Source organism: Anarrhichthys ocellatus, unplaced genomic scaffold, assembly GCF_004355925.1.
Source record: "Anarrhichthys ocellatus isolate YVR2014 unplaced genomic scaffold, GSC_Weel_1.0 scaffold22, whole genome shotgun sequence".
Classification (NCBI taxonomy): Eukaryota; Metazoa; Chordata; class Actinopteri; order Perciformes; family Anarhichadidae; genus Anarrhichthys; species Anarrhichthys ocellatus.
This window is the reverse complement of record NW_022280052.1, coordinates 2,955,103-2,972,168: the sequence shown is the minus strand read 5'-3', so window position 1 is coordinate 2,972,168 and position 17,066 is coordinate 2,955,103. Positions and strand designations below refer to the sequence as shown.

The following is a 17,066-nucleotide window of genomic DNA, read 5'->3' as shown; positions in this document are numbered from 1 at the left end:
GAGCTACAGTGGAACACACGTACACACACACACACACACACACACACATAGCCTTTACTCTGTGTTTATATTTTTTGATATGGACGATGAAGGACTAGACCACACCACTAATATCTTTTAATATAAGACACAAAAAATCCTTCTTACCAAATACAGAAAAACGTGGTAATTCAACCATGTGAAAATGATCACGATGACAGAGAATATGAGTTACACTGTACAGTTTATTAGTTACATCCAGCCAGAACTAAAGCAACCTTTTACAACAGCCCTGCAATAACTGCTATTCCTTCCTGCTTTGAGGTTACAATTAATGCTCAGTTTTAGTTTAGGTTTAAGAGAGGTGCTGGTTAAACTTTAGGTCATTTCAGAGACTGTTGTGCTGTTGAATTGTTCAGAGGTGTTTTCTAATATTCTCTATATAGTAAACCTTAAACCTACCTTTCTTTATGTTATGCAGTCAGAAACACCTACCAGTTGTATTTACTGAAGATGGGTTTCAATAACAAAAATAAATCAAACTAAAAAGTAACCATTTTATGAAAGAAACATATTGCTGTGTGGAGATTATCAATTTTGTATTTGAAGAAACATATTTTTTCCCATGCTTGTGCCTTTTTCCACCTAAAATACTAATCCTTAATCCAAATGGATTTGCCTGTTATTTGTCAGTTTCAGAAAGCGCCACAACTCTCATCACTGTTTCCCCAGAGAGTCAGTTGAGAGTCATGATCTGTCACAGGATTTTTCCCATTTTTCATTTTTTAATGATTTGACAACAAAATGAACAGATCTCCAACTATGTTAAGGAACTATTTCTTGTTTGTAATTTAAATACATGTTTGCATAAGTAAAGATATATGAAGGGAAGTTGCTTTATGTTTATGTCTATTCAGATAGATAGATAGATAGATAGATAGTCAGCGGTGAAGAGCACCCGTAGAGGGCAATGGTAGCTACACGGACCGAATTAAATGGCGCACAGTAGGCGGGACTTACTGCAGATTGACAGGTCTTGAACAAATGGGATTTTAGAACTGTCGATGCTGTGGAAAACGTCGTCCAATCACAATCGACAAAGGGAGCGACAGACATCGTGGTAAATGTAAACGTAGTAGCAGTAGAATCCTGTTAATGTAGCTTTAGTTGAAAGCAGTTACTGTTCATGAAATGGGTCCATTTGCCAGTTAACGTTACATTCACAGGTCTCTCCGACATTAGCCAAGAGTGGAATAAGGTAAACACAATGAGTTCGTCAAAGATAGAACATGTTTTGCAACGTCAGTCTCTAAAATCAGCCACACATGAAATGTTTGTTGTCAGAATAATGTGACCATGCTTCCGTCAATGGTTCGTGGGATATGGAGAGCTGCTGTCAACAATCTTAGGATAAGGTTTGTTAACAAAGTTCAACCTCGGTTTCTGTATTTTACTCATTCAGGCAGAAACTGCCACTCTGTAACCTGCGTCTTTTCCTTGAATCTTGCTATGTAAATTATTGAAAAAGGGATTTATTTATTGTATGTTACAATACATGTTGTGAAACCAACAAAAGGCAATGAAAGATTTTCAGATGAGGCAAAAATGTAACTGAACACATAAATATATTCTAATGAATATAAAGCTTTATACCTTTTAATCAGTTGGTTTAAAAAAAGCGAAACGATTTGTATTTTTCCTTTACCACTTGATTAAATACATGAAAACCTAATTAATTTTTCTCTCCTGTTTATATTTTATTAGCTAATTTTGACTCTCTGGTTTTTAATTTTTCTTTGTCATGGCACACATTTACAAATGTATTTATTCCCTTTCCCCATGCAAGTATAAAGCGTTCTCTTTCCCTTTAATTAAGTGTTATTTACTGACAATTTCAGTTTACTGCACTTGTGTAACGACCTTGTATAACTTTTTGTCAGTTTTGGTGCTCCAGAATATAGGCTATAAGTTTCTCTTGATGTAAAATAATATATAGCATGTCTGTTTGGAGAAAATTAAATGGATTATTAGACTTCATTAGTCTACTAAAGTCAGATGATACTGGTGTCTTACAATTCACTAATCTCCTGCAGAGGAACTCCAGCTTGCAGATTAGTGTCCACCTGTGATGGAGTCCCAGTTGGACTGGCTGATGCTGAGACCATCTTTGCATTATCATCGGGCCACGGCAGGTGTGGAGTGGCTGTGGTACGAGCCAGTGGTCCAGCCTCGGCCACAGCTCTGAGGTGTATGACCGGGCTCACACACAGCCGGCCCCCTCCACGCAAGGCCCTGTTACGCAGCATCAAAGACCCCCAATCCAAAGAAGTGCTGGACCACGGACTTGTCCTCTGGTTCCCAGGTCTGTTCCCTTTGAACGCATGCACGCACATGCACACACACACACACACACACATCTTCACGGTTCTGTGATTTGTAATGTGGATGTAGTCTTTTTTTACACACTATGTGCAGGTTCCCTTCTCCTGTCAAAGGTTGTATCAACAAATGACAATATGATATAGTAGAAGGAAAGAAAATGCTAATACAGAGGTCAAAAATACATGTCAAATATTAGAATTAGTCTTGCATCAGATATTTATGTGTTAAGGGAAACGATGTTAAAGTGTCTGCAGGTTGTATACCACTCTTAATGTAACAGTAATATAAAGCATCTTTGATTATCTTTGAATGAATTCCCCCAGAACGTGCGCTATGGTACTTTAGGAGCAAAATACAAACCCAATCCCACTAACAGCACTGATGAGTGCCTGTTTCAGTCAAATCTCTGCAGTCTTTTTTCTGTCATGTCTTACATTTTGTATCTTTTGGTGTAAAGCGATGACAAACCAGCTTGGTTGCTAGATTATTTTTATTTTCATTGACATTTTATTGGATTTTGGAAAGACCTAGGAATATACACAAACATAAAACAAGGATTAAAGGATGTTATATACATAATTTAAAACAGAGGACTAAGACATTAATTGTGGCTGTCTTGTAGTTTACATGGAAGGGACCTAAGCCATGGGTTTGTCTTTAAGGGCCATTAATGTAGTGAAGAGACACATTACAAACAATACCTTTCTATACTGCCCATCAGAGAGAATGACACCTGTTCATATTGAGCCACCCTGGCAAGCAGATTATGCCAGTCGGTGATTGATAGTGCATGAGCTGACTTTGATTGTTGGTCAAGCAGTCTCCTTGCCAACATACTAGAGGTCTGGACCCATTCAGTATCGATGGAGGGGATTGTGTCTTTCAGGGTGGACGGATTCCCCAACAGAGATAAGCGACTGCAAAAGGGACTTCCCTAGAAGTGTGTGACGGTGTTTTTTATCTACACTACCCTCTGCCTGTGTTTTCTCTTTTCTTTTCTTTTCATTTTGCTGTGTTTGGGATATTTCTGGGCGTCACCCTTTGGGGACTGGGTGTGTAGCCCACACGCATGTACAAGCACGCATCCAAGAAGACGCTACGGAAAAATGGGGGATACAGCGCTGAAAACGCGTCTCCACGCGTCTTTACTATTTCCCCTATGTATTTCAGTCACTGTGTTATGTTTATTCATACAAACATCCAACACACTAGGAGAAGCAACAACAACTGCAAATGTAACACAAAGCACACCCAGGTAGGCTACAGGCGAGGCGACCCCCTCCCAAGGTTTCCCCCCTAACCCGTGTCTTGCACTCTCATTGGCTGTTGCTCCCTGAAAGACTCCCCCAACAGGTCCAGATATTTAGCATGCCAGGTATCTGGAGTACTTCTGTGAGGCACCAACGAGACTCTCGGCTCGCATCTTTGGACAGTTCACACATGGTGCTCAAGGGCCGATGTGTGAGCGCCAAAACATTGAGATTTGCCTCTGATGTGTGGATTTTGTCTGGGAGCTCCAAAAAACTGTCTGGGAGTGGGAAATATGGGCAAAAGTCGTGTTGTGTGAATTAGGCATTAAGCTTCAATTCCTGCGTCGTATGCATTTAAACAATTTTCTCTTGCTGCCATTTGGAGTCATTTACCTACAAGCTAGAGCAGAGCAGTTTTTTTTTTTTTTTGTTTTTTTTTTAACTCATCACAGTATTTAGTCTTATGAATATCTGAAGTTCTATCAAAATCAGCCACTTGTACTAGCCCAAGTTTAATGAAGTGTTCCTTGACATATTGGTCCTGTGCATATTAATTGACGAACTGACATTGAGTTGTTGTCTCTTGTGTTCATGTCCTTAGCTCCACACAGTTTCACAGGAGAGGACAGTGTGGAGTTCCACATCCACGGCGGTCCTGCTGTCATTACTGCTGTCTTACATGCTCTAGGTAAAATACAGATATCCTTCTGAGTATCAATATCATACAACTTCATATAATGCAGTATACACACACACATGCATACAGTGTCATGTGGTGCACCGTCACTTTGCAGGATGTTTGGTATGTGTGTCTCCATAGCTTTGACTTCCAAAGCTGTAAGCCTGCAACACAGTAACTAGTTGAGTCATGTGACTGCCCATCACTGTGACTTAAAAGGGAAAATATTCTTATTTCTAAGATACTTATGAAATGTGCCTTGGCAAGCGTGGCAAGGCACATTCCCTCTGGGACTGACAAGTAATATTACAATATTACTTGCAGTTCTCTTACTGTTCTACTAGGGGGCAGTATTGTATAAATTAAAAATGTTAATGAAAGCTTGTCACCAATTATGTAAGATTATCATTAATCAGGAATAGTAAGAGAGAGGAAAATGTTAGTGTTGCACATGATGTTGCCTATTTAAACAGGAAAGATAGTAACAGTGTTAAGAAAAAAGAGAATTTAAAACAATATTTTCCTTAACAGATCATGACCTACATTTGCAAAATGATTTATAATCAATGTTGTGTCCTCATGATGAGATTGAAAAATGGTCATAAAAACGTCACCTATTTAACCTTCCCTCTTGTGCCTGTTGCATTCCAAGTGAACCCTGAGTGACACATTGACCTTGCGTTTGATCCTCCTCTGTTTGTTTGTGTGAGTTGTGTGCATGATTCATGCCCAACTTGTGCCTCATTCATTTCTTTGTGTGTGTGTGTGTGTGTGTTTCTCTCTCTCTCAGGAAGCGTGCCTGGCATGAGGCCTGCTGAAGCTGGAGAGTTCACACGGAGGGCCTTTCAAGCAGGGAAGCTGGGTTTAACGGAGGTAGGTCAAGACGAGAATGTAAAAACACACTGAGACAGATATGTGCAGATTTACATACAAAGAGCATTTCAGAGCACTTTACAGGGTAAATGTGGAATAAACGGGATCAGAAATGAACAGGGATTTGAAGTTCATGAAATGTCAACAGTGAAGAAAATCTTTGCATATATTGCCCTTTAAACACATCTTTCATTGGGCTGTCAAACGTTTGTGTACGGGTGAAGCTACTGGGCCTCTGTAGATGATTTTCTTCAAAAAGCTGCCAAATATGCAGCCTTCCAATATTGAAAGGGGCTCTTCTGGATATTCTGTTTACAGTCTATTATGATTGAGTAAATTTCAGCAGCATACAGTAAAAGTAAAAATATTTATTTAATAATTGGCAATGCAAATGTTTTTTTTCACAATTTGGTAATATTTATCTTGGAAATTATGAAAAAGCCACTTAAAGTCCCATCAAGGAAACAAAAGACTACCTTTGGTCAAAACAATCTCATCGTAGTGTGATAATGAGATAAGATGTCCCTGAGAAGAATTTGGACGTCAAAGCTGCAGCACCACAACATAATGCAAACGCTGTCTTTAACAGTAGCAGGGTCCTGGGGCAGTATACTGTGCATCTTACACACAGCATCGCATAATAGGGAAACATGTCTGATTCATAGTGTTAACAGAATGAAAACATTGGTGCAAGAAATGGATAAATAAAACATGTGCGGCAATCATAACTTTATAATGCTCCCTGCAGGTGGAGGGGCTCGGGGATCTGATCCATGCTGAGACGGAGGCTCAGAGGAGACAGGCTCTCAGGCAGATGTCAGGAGAGCTGGGACGCCTTTATCAGGACTGGAGCCACAAACTGAAACGGGTAGGTCACTCACTGGTATGGTTTCCAAAATAAGCAGGATGACAAACGGATGTTTCCATCAGGACTAGAGCCCAGGGCTTAAAGGTGTCGGTTTAGTATGTGTGGCAGGAACAGAAAGTATAGTCTGGTCTCAAATCAGTCTTGAACACTTTTCTTACTTTTTGGATTCACCTTAGTCTCCGATGCTACAAGGTGTGAAGTTGAGTTTTTCCTGCTCCTCCTCCTTTCTCCTAATAATAGAAGATTAAAAATGAACTGAATTATTCTGTACTATTAAAAACCTGTTTGTGTAATGGTCCTCTCGTTTATACACAAAGATCAGTTTGGATGTTGGAATAGTGTAATCAGACTTTTTATTTGCTGGGCTTTTCAACTTTGACTTGATCTCAACCACCTTTGGACCTCGACCAACCCAACCAGACCTAGTATTTAAGGTGACAGGTGAACAGGGGGCCTTTAGAAAGTCTGTTGTTCTGTCTAATTCTGAGTAAGCATGGCAGCAAATACAAGCCGAGCTCCTGGAGTTCTTCCCTGGAGAGACATTGTGCATGTTCATGTCTGACATTTCTTGGAAAAAATGTCAGTACTGTGCTGTAGGTCAGGCCTCAATAGTTTCACACCCAAACAAAGCTTTCTTTATTCGTATCACCACAGCTGCTTTTTCAACACACCATTGATGGATTAATGGGAATCTGAGACTTCCTGTTTTCATGTTGATGTAGCACAATACCGAGAATCAAAATACTATCTGTATGGTACATGTCTAAATGTATTTTTTATTGTAAACAGGAATAGAAAAAAACAGAGAACTTGCAAAATAATTAATTGAGTAGATTGTGTTTCATTTGACTTCATGGAAGGGAAAGCCTTCCTGGATTTAAGATAACACATTGCTAAATTATTGACGCAGGTAAATAAATTAGTGGTTTCACAGGGATAATAACTGATGATATTTGTGTATAAAAATCTGATAAACATAAAAAGAAAAGAAAAAAAAGTTTTATTAGTCGTCATATACTCATACATGAAATGTAACTTCTGCATTCAAGCCATTCCTAGCTTATTGGGAGCAGTGGGCTGCTGAGAAGCGCCCGGGGAGCAGTTAGGGGTTCATTGTCTTGCTCAGGGACACTTCGGCACAGGACTCGCAGCAGTCAAGGACCTCGCGGTTGCCGGACGACCTTCCCTACCCATTGAGCCACGACCGCCCCCAATGCAGAAACATAACAATATCAAAATATGATCCTGTGTGAAGTACAATACTCTATTCACTCAACCTAATCATTTAAATTAGTTGGGAAGGTAATGTAATTGATCATATAATTAATAATATTATATAATCCTTCCTTCCAGGAAACCTTAGTAACAGTATATTTCCCAGCAGATAAGAGCATGTTTTTCAACAACCATACAATTTGATTCACAGAACTATTGATCTAATCCTGCACTGTTTGCCACCAGAACTGAGTCGGTACCGCTGAGCGACCTTGTTGAGCTGTTAATTCGTACTATACCACTAGTGACGCTCAAAGGCCCATCTCTATTTTTGATTCTTGACTTTCTAAGAACAAGAAGTTTTTGAAAAGCAGTGCTTTTTTTAATGTTTTCCCATCTCGGCACATCTGGCTTTGTATTGTTTTGGATGGATTAAAGATGAATTATCCCACGCACAGCTGCTGTATGTATTAAGACAGGCACACAATGAAGACATGGATGTATTCTGGGCAGCAGAATTGTTTTTCTTATCTAAACATTATTCTGAACTGTGCACCACATCATACAGATAAGGGTAGAGTAACGGAGGAAGAGTGAATGCAACTGTAAAAACAGGGGTTGGTGACCTTGCTGATGTTGAATGCTACGTATAGCTTGTGTCATATTTCGCCAGGACACATGAACACATATAAATGAGTCTTTGGTTCTGCATTGGGCTCCCTGTTTTGGCTTAGCAAGCTGCCTTGCTAATCCAGGGAGTATCTTCAGAGCAGAGCCATCAGGGCCAAGCATAACTGTATCTCCATGTGTTGCAATAACTGGTTAAATATATGACAGTGTTCCTGACTGAATGATGATACGTGTGAGAGCAGCAGGTCATTGACTGCAGATGAACACTTCAGCTTAATGGATGCAGGCCAAACCCCCCTCTACTGTGAATTGTTTCTAAGAATATAGACAAGGGATCTTTTAATTCTTTGGCACCAGATCTGACCAACCAGGTGATCTCCCTTTAGCAACTCTGTTAAGATGCTTGTCGACAGTTCCTAGAATCAATTCGAACGAGCCTCTAGTTTGGAGTCAGATTTCTGGGAATCCTGTTAATCAGACGTATACCATCTGTATGATGCAAGGGGTCAAACCCTTATTTGACACCAAAACAATGCAGTTTTTCTTCCCACTTTTGTGATTGTATTAAAGTATGGGAATCTGACGCTTCCTGTTTTTGTGCAGCTGTACTACTATTGTGTTAATGTTCCGCTTGTCAATCAAGATACAGATCGGCGCTGCTGTGGAAACACTGAAGCTTTTCCCCCCTCTGTATTCTACGTAGTTTCAAATACATTTCAAATTTGTGGCAATGACGTGAAGTAGCAACATGACTTGCTGCACCTGATGTAAGACTGGTCCTGGAAAAAGACAGAGGAGGCGATTTACATTTTTAATGTTGGTGTCTAATTGTTTCTATACATGCACTGTATCAATGTATGGTTGAACACCGTTACAAAAATCTTTGCATTTGTTGCATCTGTTGTCACCTTGAGCTCTGTGAAAATGTCATTTTCTTTTTCACATTTTCACACAAAATAATTAAACTGTTAAATTAAAATTGTTTCCCTAAATCAACATAGTTATACTACAACACCACACTCATGAAATATGCCATGAGAGAAATTACCAATGTTACTGAAAACGTTTTAAATATGTGGAGAGTGTTTTTAATGTATTTGCTTAGGTATGTAAGAATCGTTTAGATTCTCTCCTTTGGATGAAAATAGCATATTGCACAATAATATATTCATGTAAGCAGCTGCAGCTGCCTGTTTACTGTCACTCACGTTGTCTGTGCCCCCTGCCCAACTTTTAAAACTTCAACATGCAAATAATCATTACATTATAAATGGAAAGAAATTTGCTCAACTTTTGAGCCCCCCCCCCCCAACTGCTGATTTTGATGTTTTCAGGGTATCAAGGTGTTAATTTCACACACTGATTTCAGCCTCTTCCCTTCTCTCCTCTCTCCTTTGTGCGTCGCACAGTATCTGGCTCACGTCGAGGCCTTCATAGACTTCAGTGAGGATGAGCTCATTGAGGATGGGGTCTTAAACCAAGGTATGTCTACACTTTGTCCTGCTCTTTACAGGAGACACATTTCAGAACAGTCACCCCATGGGCTTTCAGAGGGGTCTGTTTCTGTCTGAAGAGAGAGGGGTCTGGCTGGATTTCCTGTTTGGATCGCCAACTGGCCATCAGGTGTGTTTCTGCACTGTAGGGAGAAGTATAGACCTCAAACTGCTTAAAAGACAATTTCCTTTTAGGAAGTGTGGAGAGAAGGCCAGAGGGACAGTAGAGGCATTCGTCTTACCTTCAAAGCCAACCTGACAAGCCAATCTCACAGGAATAGTGCTGTCAGCAGCAATGTACAGTCCGTGTGCGTGTGTGTGTTCAAGGGATGCCCCCCCCCCCTTAGTGTGTCTCCTGCTTTCTGGCACTGGCAAAGCCTCGGATGTTGAGAAGTTCAGACACAATAAAGCCTGGGAACGGTTGTTTGTTTTGGTGGCACGGAATGTGGACTTGCGCCTCAGAGTGGCAAATAATAAGACTAATTTCCAAAAATAGAAAACCTGACATAAGTACTTTAACATCTGAAGACATACAGCAAATGACATGCTTTATATCTGAAGTTCTTTTCTGTTTTTTCTCAAGTCATCCCAAGTTGGATGAATTAATGTGCTTGAGACAATCAAAATAGTTTGAATTATATGTAGGTACTGTAGGTATTGCTTTGGATTGTCAAAACTATTCTGCTTTAGACACATGCGGAAAGAGACATGTCCATGACCCATTTTTCGTCCAGGCGAATGGTGTCAGACACCAGACAGGCCTTTGTCCTTCAACGGACAGAAATTCCCTTCACAAGGCCATGAAAGTGAAGTTGTTTACGAAACCTTTGTGACGTCCCGTTCCTTACTCTGTCTTTATCTCCTCAACTCCCGCAGTGGATAAATGGGTGTGTGATCTGCAAGCAGAGATGGAGCGCCACCTACAGGATGAGAGGAGGGGCGAGCGGCTACGCAGCGGAGTCCAGGTGGTCATCGCAGGAGCCACCAATGCAGGGAAAAGTAGCCTCCTGAACAAACTCTGTAAGAGAACCAAGAAAACCAGCACATACACACAGCGTGAAGGGATTAACACAAAGTATGACTTACTATCATCTATATACAGACCTTACTGTTCAATCATACCGCTGTCAGCCATGGTTTGGGAGGGAAAGAAGGCAACATCTGTCATCCTATAAGCAGCATGGACGCGCAAAGTTTTGAGAAATGTGTTTCATTCATATAAACACATTCTGTGTTCCATGCACAGAAAGTGAGAAGAATCATTTTCCTTGACAAGATGGGATTTTGTGCATTCTGACATTGAAATAAAGCAGCATGAAAGTAGATTTTGGAGTTGGCGTTATAAAAAAAAGTGGCCTTTAACTCCAACAACCAGGGTTCAGTTTCAAATAACGACAAACATTCATAAGTTGTTATTTTCATCACGTCATGCTTGTTTTTCCACGATCTCGCAAAAGTTTGAATAACAGTCTCTTCTTAGTGCAGGAATGTAATCTCATAATCAGCACAATACTCAATCTGTGAACAGTAGCTCCTGCTCCTGGCACACATGAATTACAATAGTCCGACTTTTCCAGATACAGATTTAATTGCTTCCAGACGATTAATAAAGAAATATCTATAAATATATAAAGGTAAACAGTAAAATTGTTGCTTTTCAAGTTTCTCCCTCTAAATTAGTTCTTCCCTTGTTTATCCACACTTGGTGGCAACCTAATGAATCCATTGTTTATGGTCTAAGGTTATGTTTGTTTTGGATATGGTATCCTTAATCATTTACAATCACTCTATATAAACTATCTAAAGAGGGGGCTTGGCAGGGTCTCCTCACAGCTTCCTATCAGAAGAATAGACATATTTATCAAACCAGATAAAATCCTGTTATCATTTCCTCTTGTGATTAGTCTTGTTGGCAGTGTTATTTCACATGGGATACATTGGGGATGTCTGCCAAGTACTTGAAAAGATAATACAGAAATTATGACAAAATATCTTCGGGTTTGTTTGCGTAATGCAGAACTTTAGTAGGTATAGATTTTTCTAATTGAAGCCGATAAATAATGTGACTGTTGCCACATTTGATTAAATATTTGATTACAGAAAAATCCAGTGTGATGCAGAAAAAACATTTACAAATAATGTAATATGTAAATAGTTCATCCTGGATTGTAGACACTACAGCTATACTGTCGGGTATTACAATCTTAAAGCTAGGGTTGGAAATGTTCTTCAACAATTCGTATTATATTTGTGCAAGTTCTCAATATATCCCGGCAGGACAGCAATAAATCAAATGCTCTGAAAAGAAATCTGGTAATTGTTGCAGGACTGTAGTAAGCCTGTCCTATCATTGTATCTATAATCTTTTAGGAGAAACGCATTAGGCTTGGGGCTGACACAGACAGAGTAAGGAAGTCAGAAGGTGTTGAAAGTCAGGCTAACATTGTTAGTTTCGGTCTTTTAATGGGATTTGTAGACAAAAAGAAAATAAACAATAATACCAACCTTATCCCTTAACCTTTTTATCTCCAGGCCAGAGACCTGCAGCCATTGTGTCTCCCATTGCTGGCACCACCAGGGACATAGTAGAGACGGCACTGGACATCGGTGGATTCCCTGTCCTGTTGAGTGACACAGCTGGCCTCAGAGAGAGCCCAGACCCGGTGGAGAGAGAGGGGGTCCGCCGTGCTCGGCAAAGGTAGGGGGAGAAAACCCTTTTAATATTAATATTTAAGAAAAATAAGGAAATTTGCTCAGTTTTCCTGCGTTTAAAATTGTGATGAGGCAGACCAAAGATATTATTATAGTATTAACAATGTTTTAACTACAGTATAGTGACACACATGGAGAACATCATGTGTAGTAGTACTTGTGTCTAATATAACACAAAACTAATTAGCCATGGGACCAATATGTCCTTGAAAACAAAGAAAGGAAGAAATAAGTCATTGCTTTTCCCCTGTACATCGTGCTATATTTTTGTAGTGTGGATGTAGCCTCCAGAGTTTATATTATTGCTCAGCCATAGTTATAAATACATGGGACAAACACTCTCAGGAAGGGTGCGTAATGAAGAGCCTCCTTTCCGTGTTGTAGAGTATTTACCATTAAGAGGTTCTTCATGTGTGGTGTAAAGAATGGACATATATGGCAATTCGTGACAGCTGCTTCCACTATTTACACTAGGGAAGAATAGCAGTACTTGCAGCGTGGGTCATCGCTGTTTTATCATATACAAACTGACAATCAGACGTATGGGCACGCTAGCACATACTAATAGTATTAAATCAGCTCTTATACACAGACACAGACATGTTTTGTGACATGATTTTTGGAGTTAGAGAGCAGGAGGAAAAGAGTGGGCCTAACCCCCAGAAAGACCAATGTTTCCACAAGTACTTGTGTTCTTGGCAGGGGGATAAAGCATCCGACACATCCATTAGATATTACATCACTACATGGGACTAATATCAATTTCATTTGTTTGACATTTAAGGGGACTTGCCACACCTTTTCACTCTGAGAGAGTTCTGTTGAAAGTGTATTTCATTAAGTAAATATATTCACAAAATGACAATCTAAAGATTACTTGTTGGCTCATGCCGCAGGAAATGAGTCACCAAGCACTTCAGTGAAAATACAGATGTAGATGTGACTACAAAAACACTATTTTCAAAAGAAACATTCTGTAATTCCTTTGCTGTTTGTTTAAGTTATTTGGGTGCCCTGTTGGCTCTATAGGAAGGGTGGGCAGTTTGTATTCTACGGGGAACTTTTTGTGCAGGGAGCAGGTCAGAGGCTTGTGACCTGGGTCACTATAGGAAGGATGTGGTCAGTACAAGCATCCGCTGGTGCTGCTAACTGCACAGTGGGACTAAGATACAGGAGTACTTAAAGTCATTATAAATATTGCTGCCATTATTCACAGTATTTGTGGGCCACAACGTGTTGTTTCTGAAACAAAACAACAAAGAGGCTCATGGTTTGCTAACCATGTGAATTTAAGAGTACAAAAAACAAAAACTATATGACAAAATGCTGATGTGATCATATGAATAATTCCAGATCAAAAGTTGAGGCCATTTCCTTTTTTTCCAGAGTGGAACAGGCAGATCTGACCCTGGTGGTTGTGGATTGTGCTCATCTACCTTCTGATGCAAAGCAAGCTGTAACCTTCCTTCAGGGGCACCTCAGCAGTGTCCTGCCCACTCAGGAGCAGCCTGAGCCAGGTATGATATCTTGGCCTCACGCTGCTTCATCTGGACTGTCAGTGATGTTTGGGATCATATTTTCAAGTCACTTCAAGCACAGTGAATGGTATAGTTACAGACTCTGGCAAAGTTACATTTTTCTCCATCAAACAACCTCAGTTCTTTGCTTTTAAGCACAAGTGTTACATTTATTGTGACACCAGTTGTTCACGTATACCTTCAGCTTATCATGCATTATTAAATGGTGCCAGAGAGTAATTCGACGTCTACTTACTTTGGATTACTGCAGGTGGAAATTAAGCAGGATTCTAGAGAGTGTACAGGCTTGAAAGAGAGTTTATAGCCATTGAGACCATTTAAATAGAAATTTCAGTGCCTGAAAGAGTAATAGTTGAATCATTCGTAATTGATCAACTTTTTCTTCATTCCTTTATTACCACAGTATTTCCTGCAGACAGGTTTCTTTTGGTGCTCAATAAAACTGACCTGTTGCCTGAGGAGCAGAGGCTGAAGCTGGACAGGGAGCTGAGACGGGTCTCTGGACTCCCTCCTGTTTGTCAGATTTCTTGCTACACTAATGAGGGACTGCAGGACTTCCTTGCAGTGCTGCACAGCAGTGTCAAGATTCTGTGAGTTTCTACAGTTACTCATGTTTTCTTGTTCCAAAGCAAAGACTGCATATCTCAAAAAAGACATAAAAAGGTAATTGTGTAGTATGTCCTAAAAAAGAAACTTATAGTATGTCATATGTCCTAAAGGGTCATAGTATAGTATGTCATAAAATGTAATCAAAAATGTCATAATACAATGTCATAGTTCCACAGTGTCTTTTAAAGTTGGTTCTATCCTTTCCAAAGGACAAAAAAACAACTCTATTTCAATCATTTTGTTATTTAACTTCCTCTCTAGGTGTGGCGACCCTCTGTGTTGTGCCCCCACCCTGACCCAGGCCCGCCACAGGGCCCACCTGCAGCAGTGTTTTGCGGCCCTGGCTCAGTACCAGCGATATCGTGACATTGACCTCGCTCTGGCAGCCGAGGGTGTCCGGTTGGCTCTCACGAGTCTAGGCCGGATCACTGGACGTGTTGGGGCAGAGGAGATCCTGGATATCATCTTCAAAGACTTTTGCATTGGAAAATAGTCAGTTGAGTATCAGCAAAAACATGAAATACTAATATTAGTCTACTCGCCTGCTCAGAAAGGAAAGGCTGCATTCTTGTATCGGTAAAGAGAGGGCACCGCCCCGTCATTATGCCTGGTTTCGAGGCCCTACAAGAGTGAAAAGAATAAAAATGTGTGTTCTTTGCTGCAGGGTCACTCTGCTCCCAAGACACGTAACTATTTGTTTTCTGTTGATGCTCTTCAGAAGACTGAAATAGTTTTCACAAGAGGACAGGTGCCTCGGAGGCCCCATGTGCTGGACAAGAGTTCTGCAAGTCTTGAGTCATAATTTAAATATAGCTTCGGAAAGCCTTTTTAATAGAGGAGCATTGGGCTCTTGGGTCGCAACATAACAGCCAAGATCATTTCAAATACAGCCAGCTACAGACCTCTGCAAGGTCATGGATGTTTACTTGTACTGCAGGACAATGACGATTGTTTTTATTTGGGAGCAGATATCATTACAGGTGTGTGCGCGTGTGCGTGCGTGTGCGTGCGTGTGCGTGCGTGCGTGCAGGTGAGAGAAATTGTATTATTTTAAACAAGTATTTGTTGTATTATATACGCATTTATGTGTAATAATTGGGACAATGTGTGTTTTCATAACGAATCAAATGTACGTCATGAATCGGAGACCACAGAAGGAATCTGAGAAATAAGGGCTGATTGCCTTTAAACCTACATTATTAATTTATTCTCACAGCTAGTAGGTAGTGCAACAGGCCGTAAACACAACATCAACAGCATCTTAGGGTTGTTACGACTAATGAGTCAGTTGCCTATTTACACATCCACCAGGAAGGGAACAATGTTGTCATCGTGTTTAAGTTGTTACTGTAACTAAAATGAATGTACGGCTTTAATAAAGGCACATCAAGCACCTCATTGCATGCACTTTCGTGATGTACCATACCACATTATGCGCTTCATGTGTTCATAGTACCTTCATCACGTGAAAGAAGTGTACTCTACTTACAAAGACTGAATTGATGAGGTCTAATTTCTTGCTACACTGTAGCTGTTGTCACATTGAGTACAAGTAAGACTATGCTCTGATTTATAGCAATGAAAACTACATGTTAAGTCCATCTCTGGCCATAAAGCAGGTAACATACATACAGTATAGTATGTAGAGAACACCAGAGTTTCCCAGCTCCTGCTCTGTGGGAAAGGGACAGTTTTTGGAGGCAGTGCCCTTTGTTCCCTTGTCAATCTTGCCTCGATCAAATATTTATGTTTCCTTGTTGAACTCCTCACCCTTCTTCCCCAGTTGGTTTCTTCTCGCCCAGTCTCTGACGACAGTTGCCCTGCTGTACACCATCATAACTCCCCGTCTCGCTGCCTTTTTGTCTCTCTCCACTTTGTCTCTGCTACCTGACCTTTCCTCTTTCCGCACTGCCCTGTCAGCCTTTTTTGTCCTCTTTCATGTTCACCCTGATTAATTACCACACAGGCGGAGTTTAAGCTGAAAGCGGGACTTGCTGTCGTACAAATTAGTGGCAATCAATTCTGGAGCTAGGTTCATCTTTGAAGTAGTGTCTGTGTGTGATATGTTTATCTCAACTGTGATGTGTGAAATGCGTTCGAAACCGAATGCTGATTACAAACTTAACCGGATATTCTATGCCAGAAGCAAAGCTTTTCCCAGTGACAGTTTGTGTTACTTGGTGCTATGGATACATCTCAGTCTATATATTTATACTTTTAGCTTTCTGTCCGTCAGTTTCCTGTAGTTGTGATTCATGGCCGTCCTGAGATGCAAGTTTGACGTAGCCAGGTCCAGTACCACCCTGTAGCCATTTGATTAGAAGTCAGGGCGTGTTTAGGTCTATACGTGGGGTTGAAAACACTTCATGTCAAACAAAGGATTTCCTGAGGACAGGAGGCAGACTGTCTTACCTGTAACACTCGCATCCATCAGTGCAGTCAGCCTGGGAGTTTATCCTCATGGGACGTCTTATACGACATTCAGGACTCTTAATTATTTGTTCTGTCTAAATGGTAATATTTCCATGTGCGATGCAAACTTGAAAATTGAGATTCTGATTCATGAACGCTGATTTACGCAGTTTAATGAACAGTTTAATTTACTACTCTAGTTAAGTTAACATTGAAATGAATTGATAGGGAACAGAACAGCCTGTAAGAAGTCGTGTGTGTGTGTAGTTTTTAAAAATATAATCATAAAACAGTTAAAAGAAAACACAGCTGTTTCCAGGTGCAGCCCTGCATACGCTCGACTTGTGCTTATGAAAAGGAAATGGTAAAGCCTGAGAACAGTTAATTCAACAGCTACTGCACTGAACTCGTAAAGGATCTAGTACT

The 17,066-nt window shown here is 40.4% G+C and overlaps 1 protein-coding gene across 2 annotated transcripts; it reads left to right on the top strand.

The window, feature by feature from the left end:
- The first annotated feature begins 1,106 nt into the window (after positions 1–1,106).
- On the top strand, positions 1,107–15,621 carry gtpbp3 (GTP binding protein 3, mitochondrial). 2 transcript variants are annotated; one of them, XM_031859709.1, is made up of 12 exons: positions 1,107–1,237; positions 1,324–1,394; positions 2,073–2,341; positions 4,213–4,299; positions 5,081–5,163; positions 5,912–6,031; positions 9,286–9,358; positions 10,246–10,389; positions 11,902–12,067; positions 13,468–13,598; positions 14,023–14,209; positions 14,490–15,621. In XM_031859709.1, the coding sequence occupies exons 1-12, from the start codon at positions 1,166–1,168 to the stop codon at positions 14,719–14,721; spliced, it is 1,635 nt and encodes a 544-aa protein (XP_031715569.1). In that variant the 5' UTR covers positions 1,107–1,165; the 3' UTR covers positions 14,722–15,621. The 2 variants fall into 2 exon arrangements, with proteins under 2 accessions (XP_031715569.1, XP_031715570.1); XM_031859710.1 differs by lacking the exon at positions 1,324–1,394 and having other exon boundaries at positions 1,156–1,237.
- Positions 15,622–17,066: the final 1,445 nt, after the last annotated feature.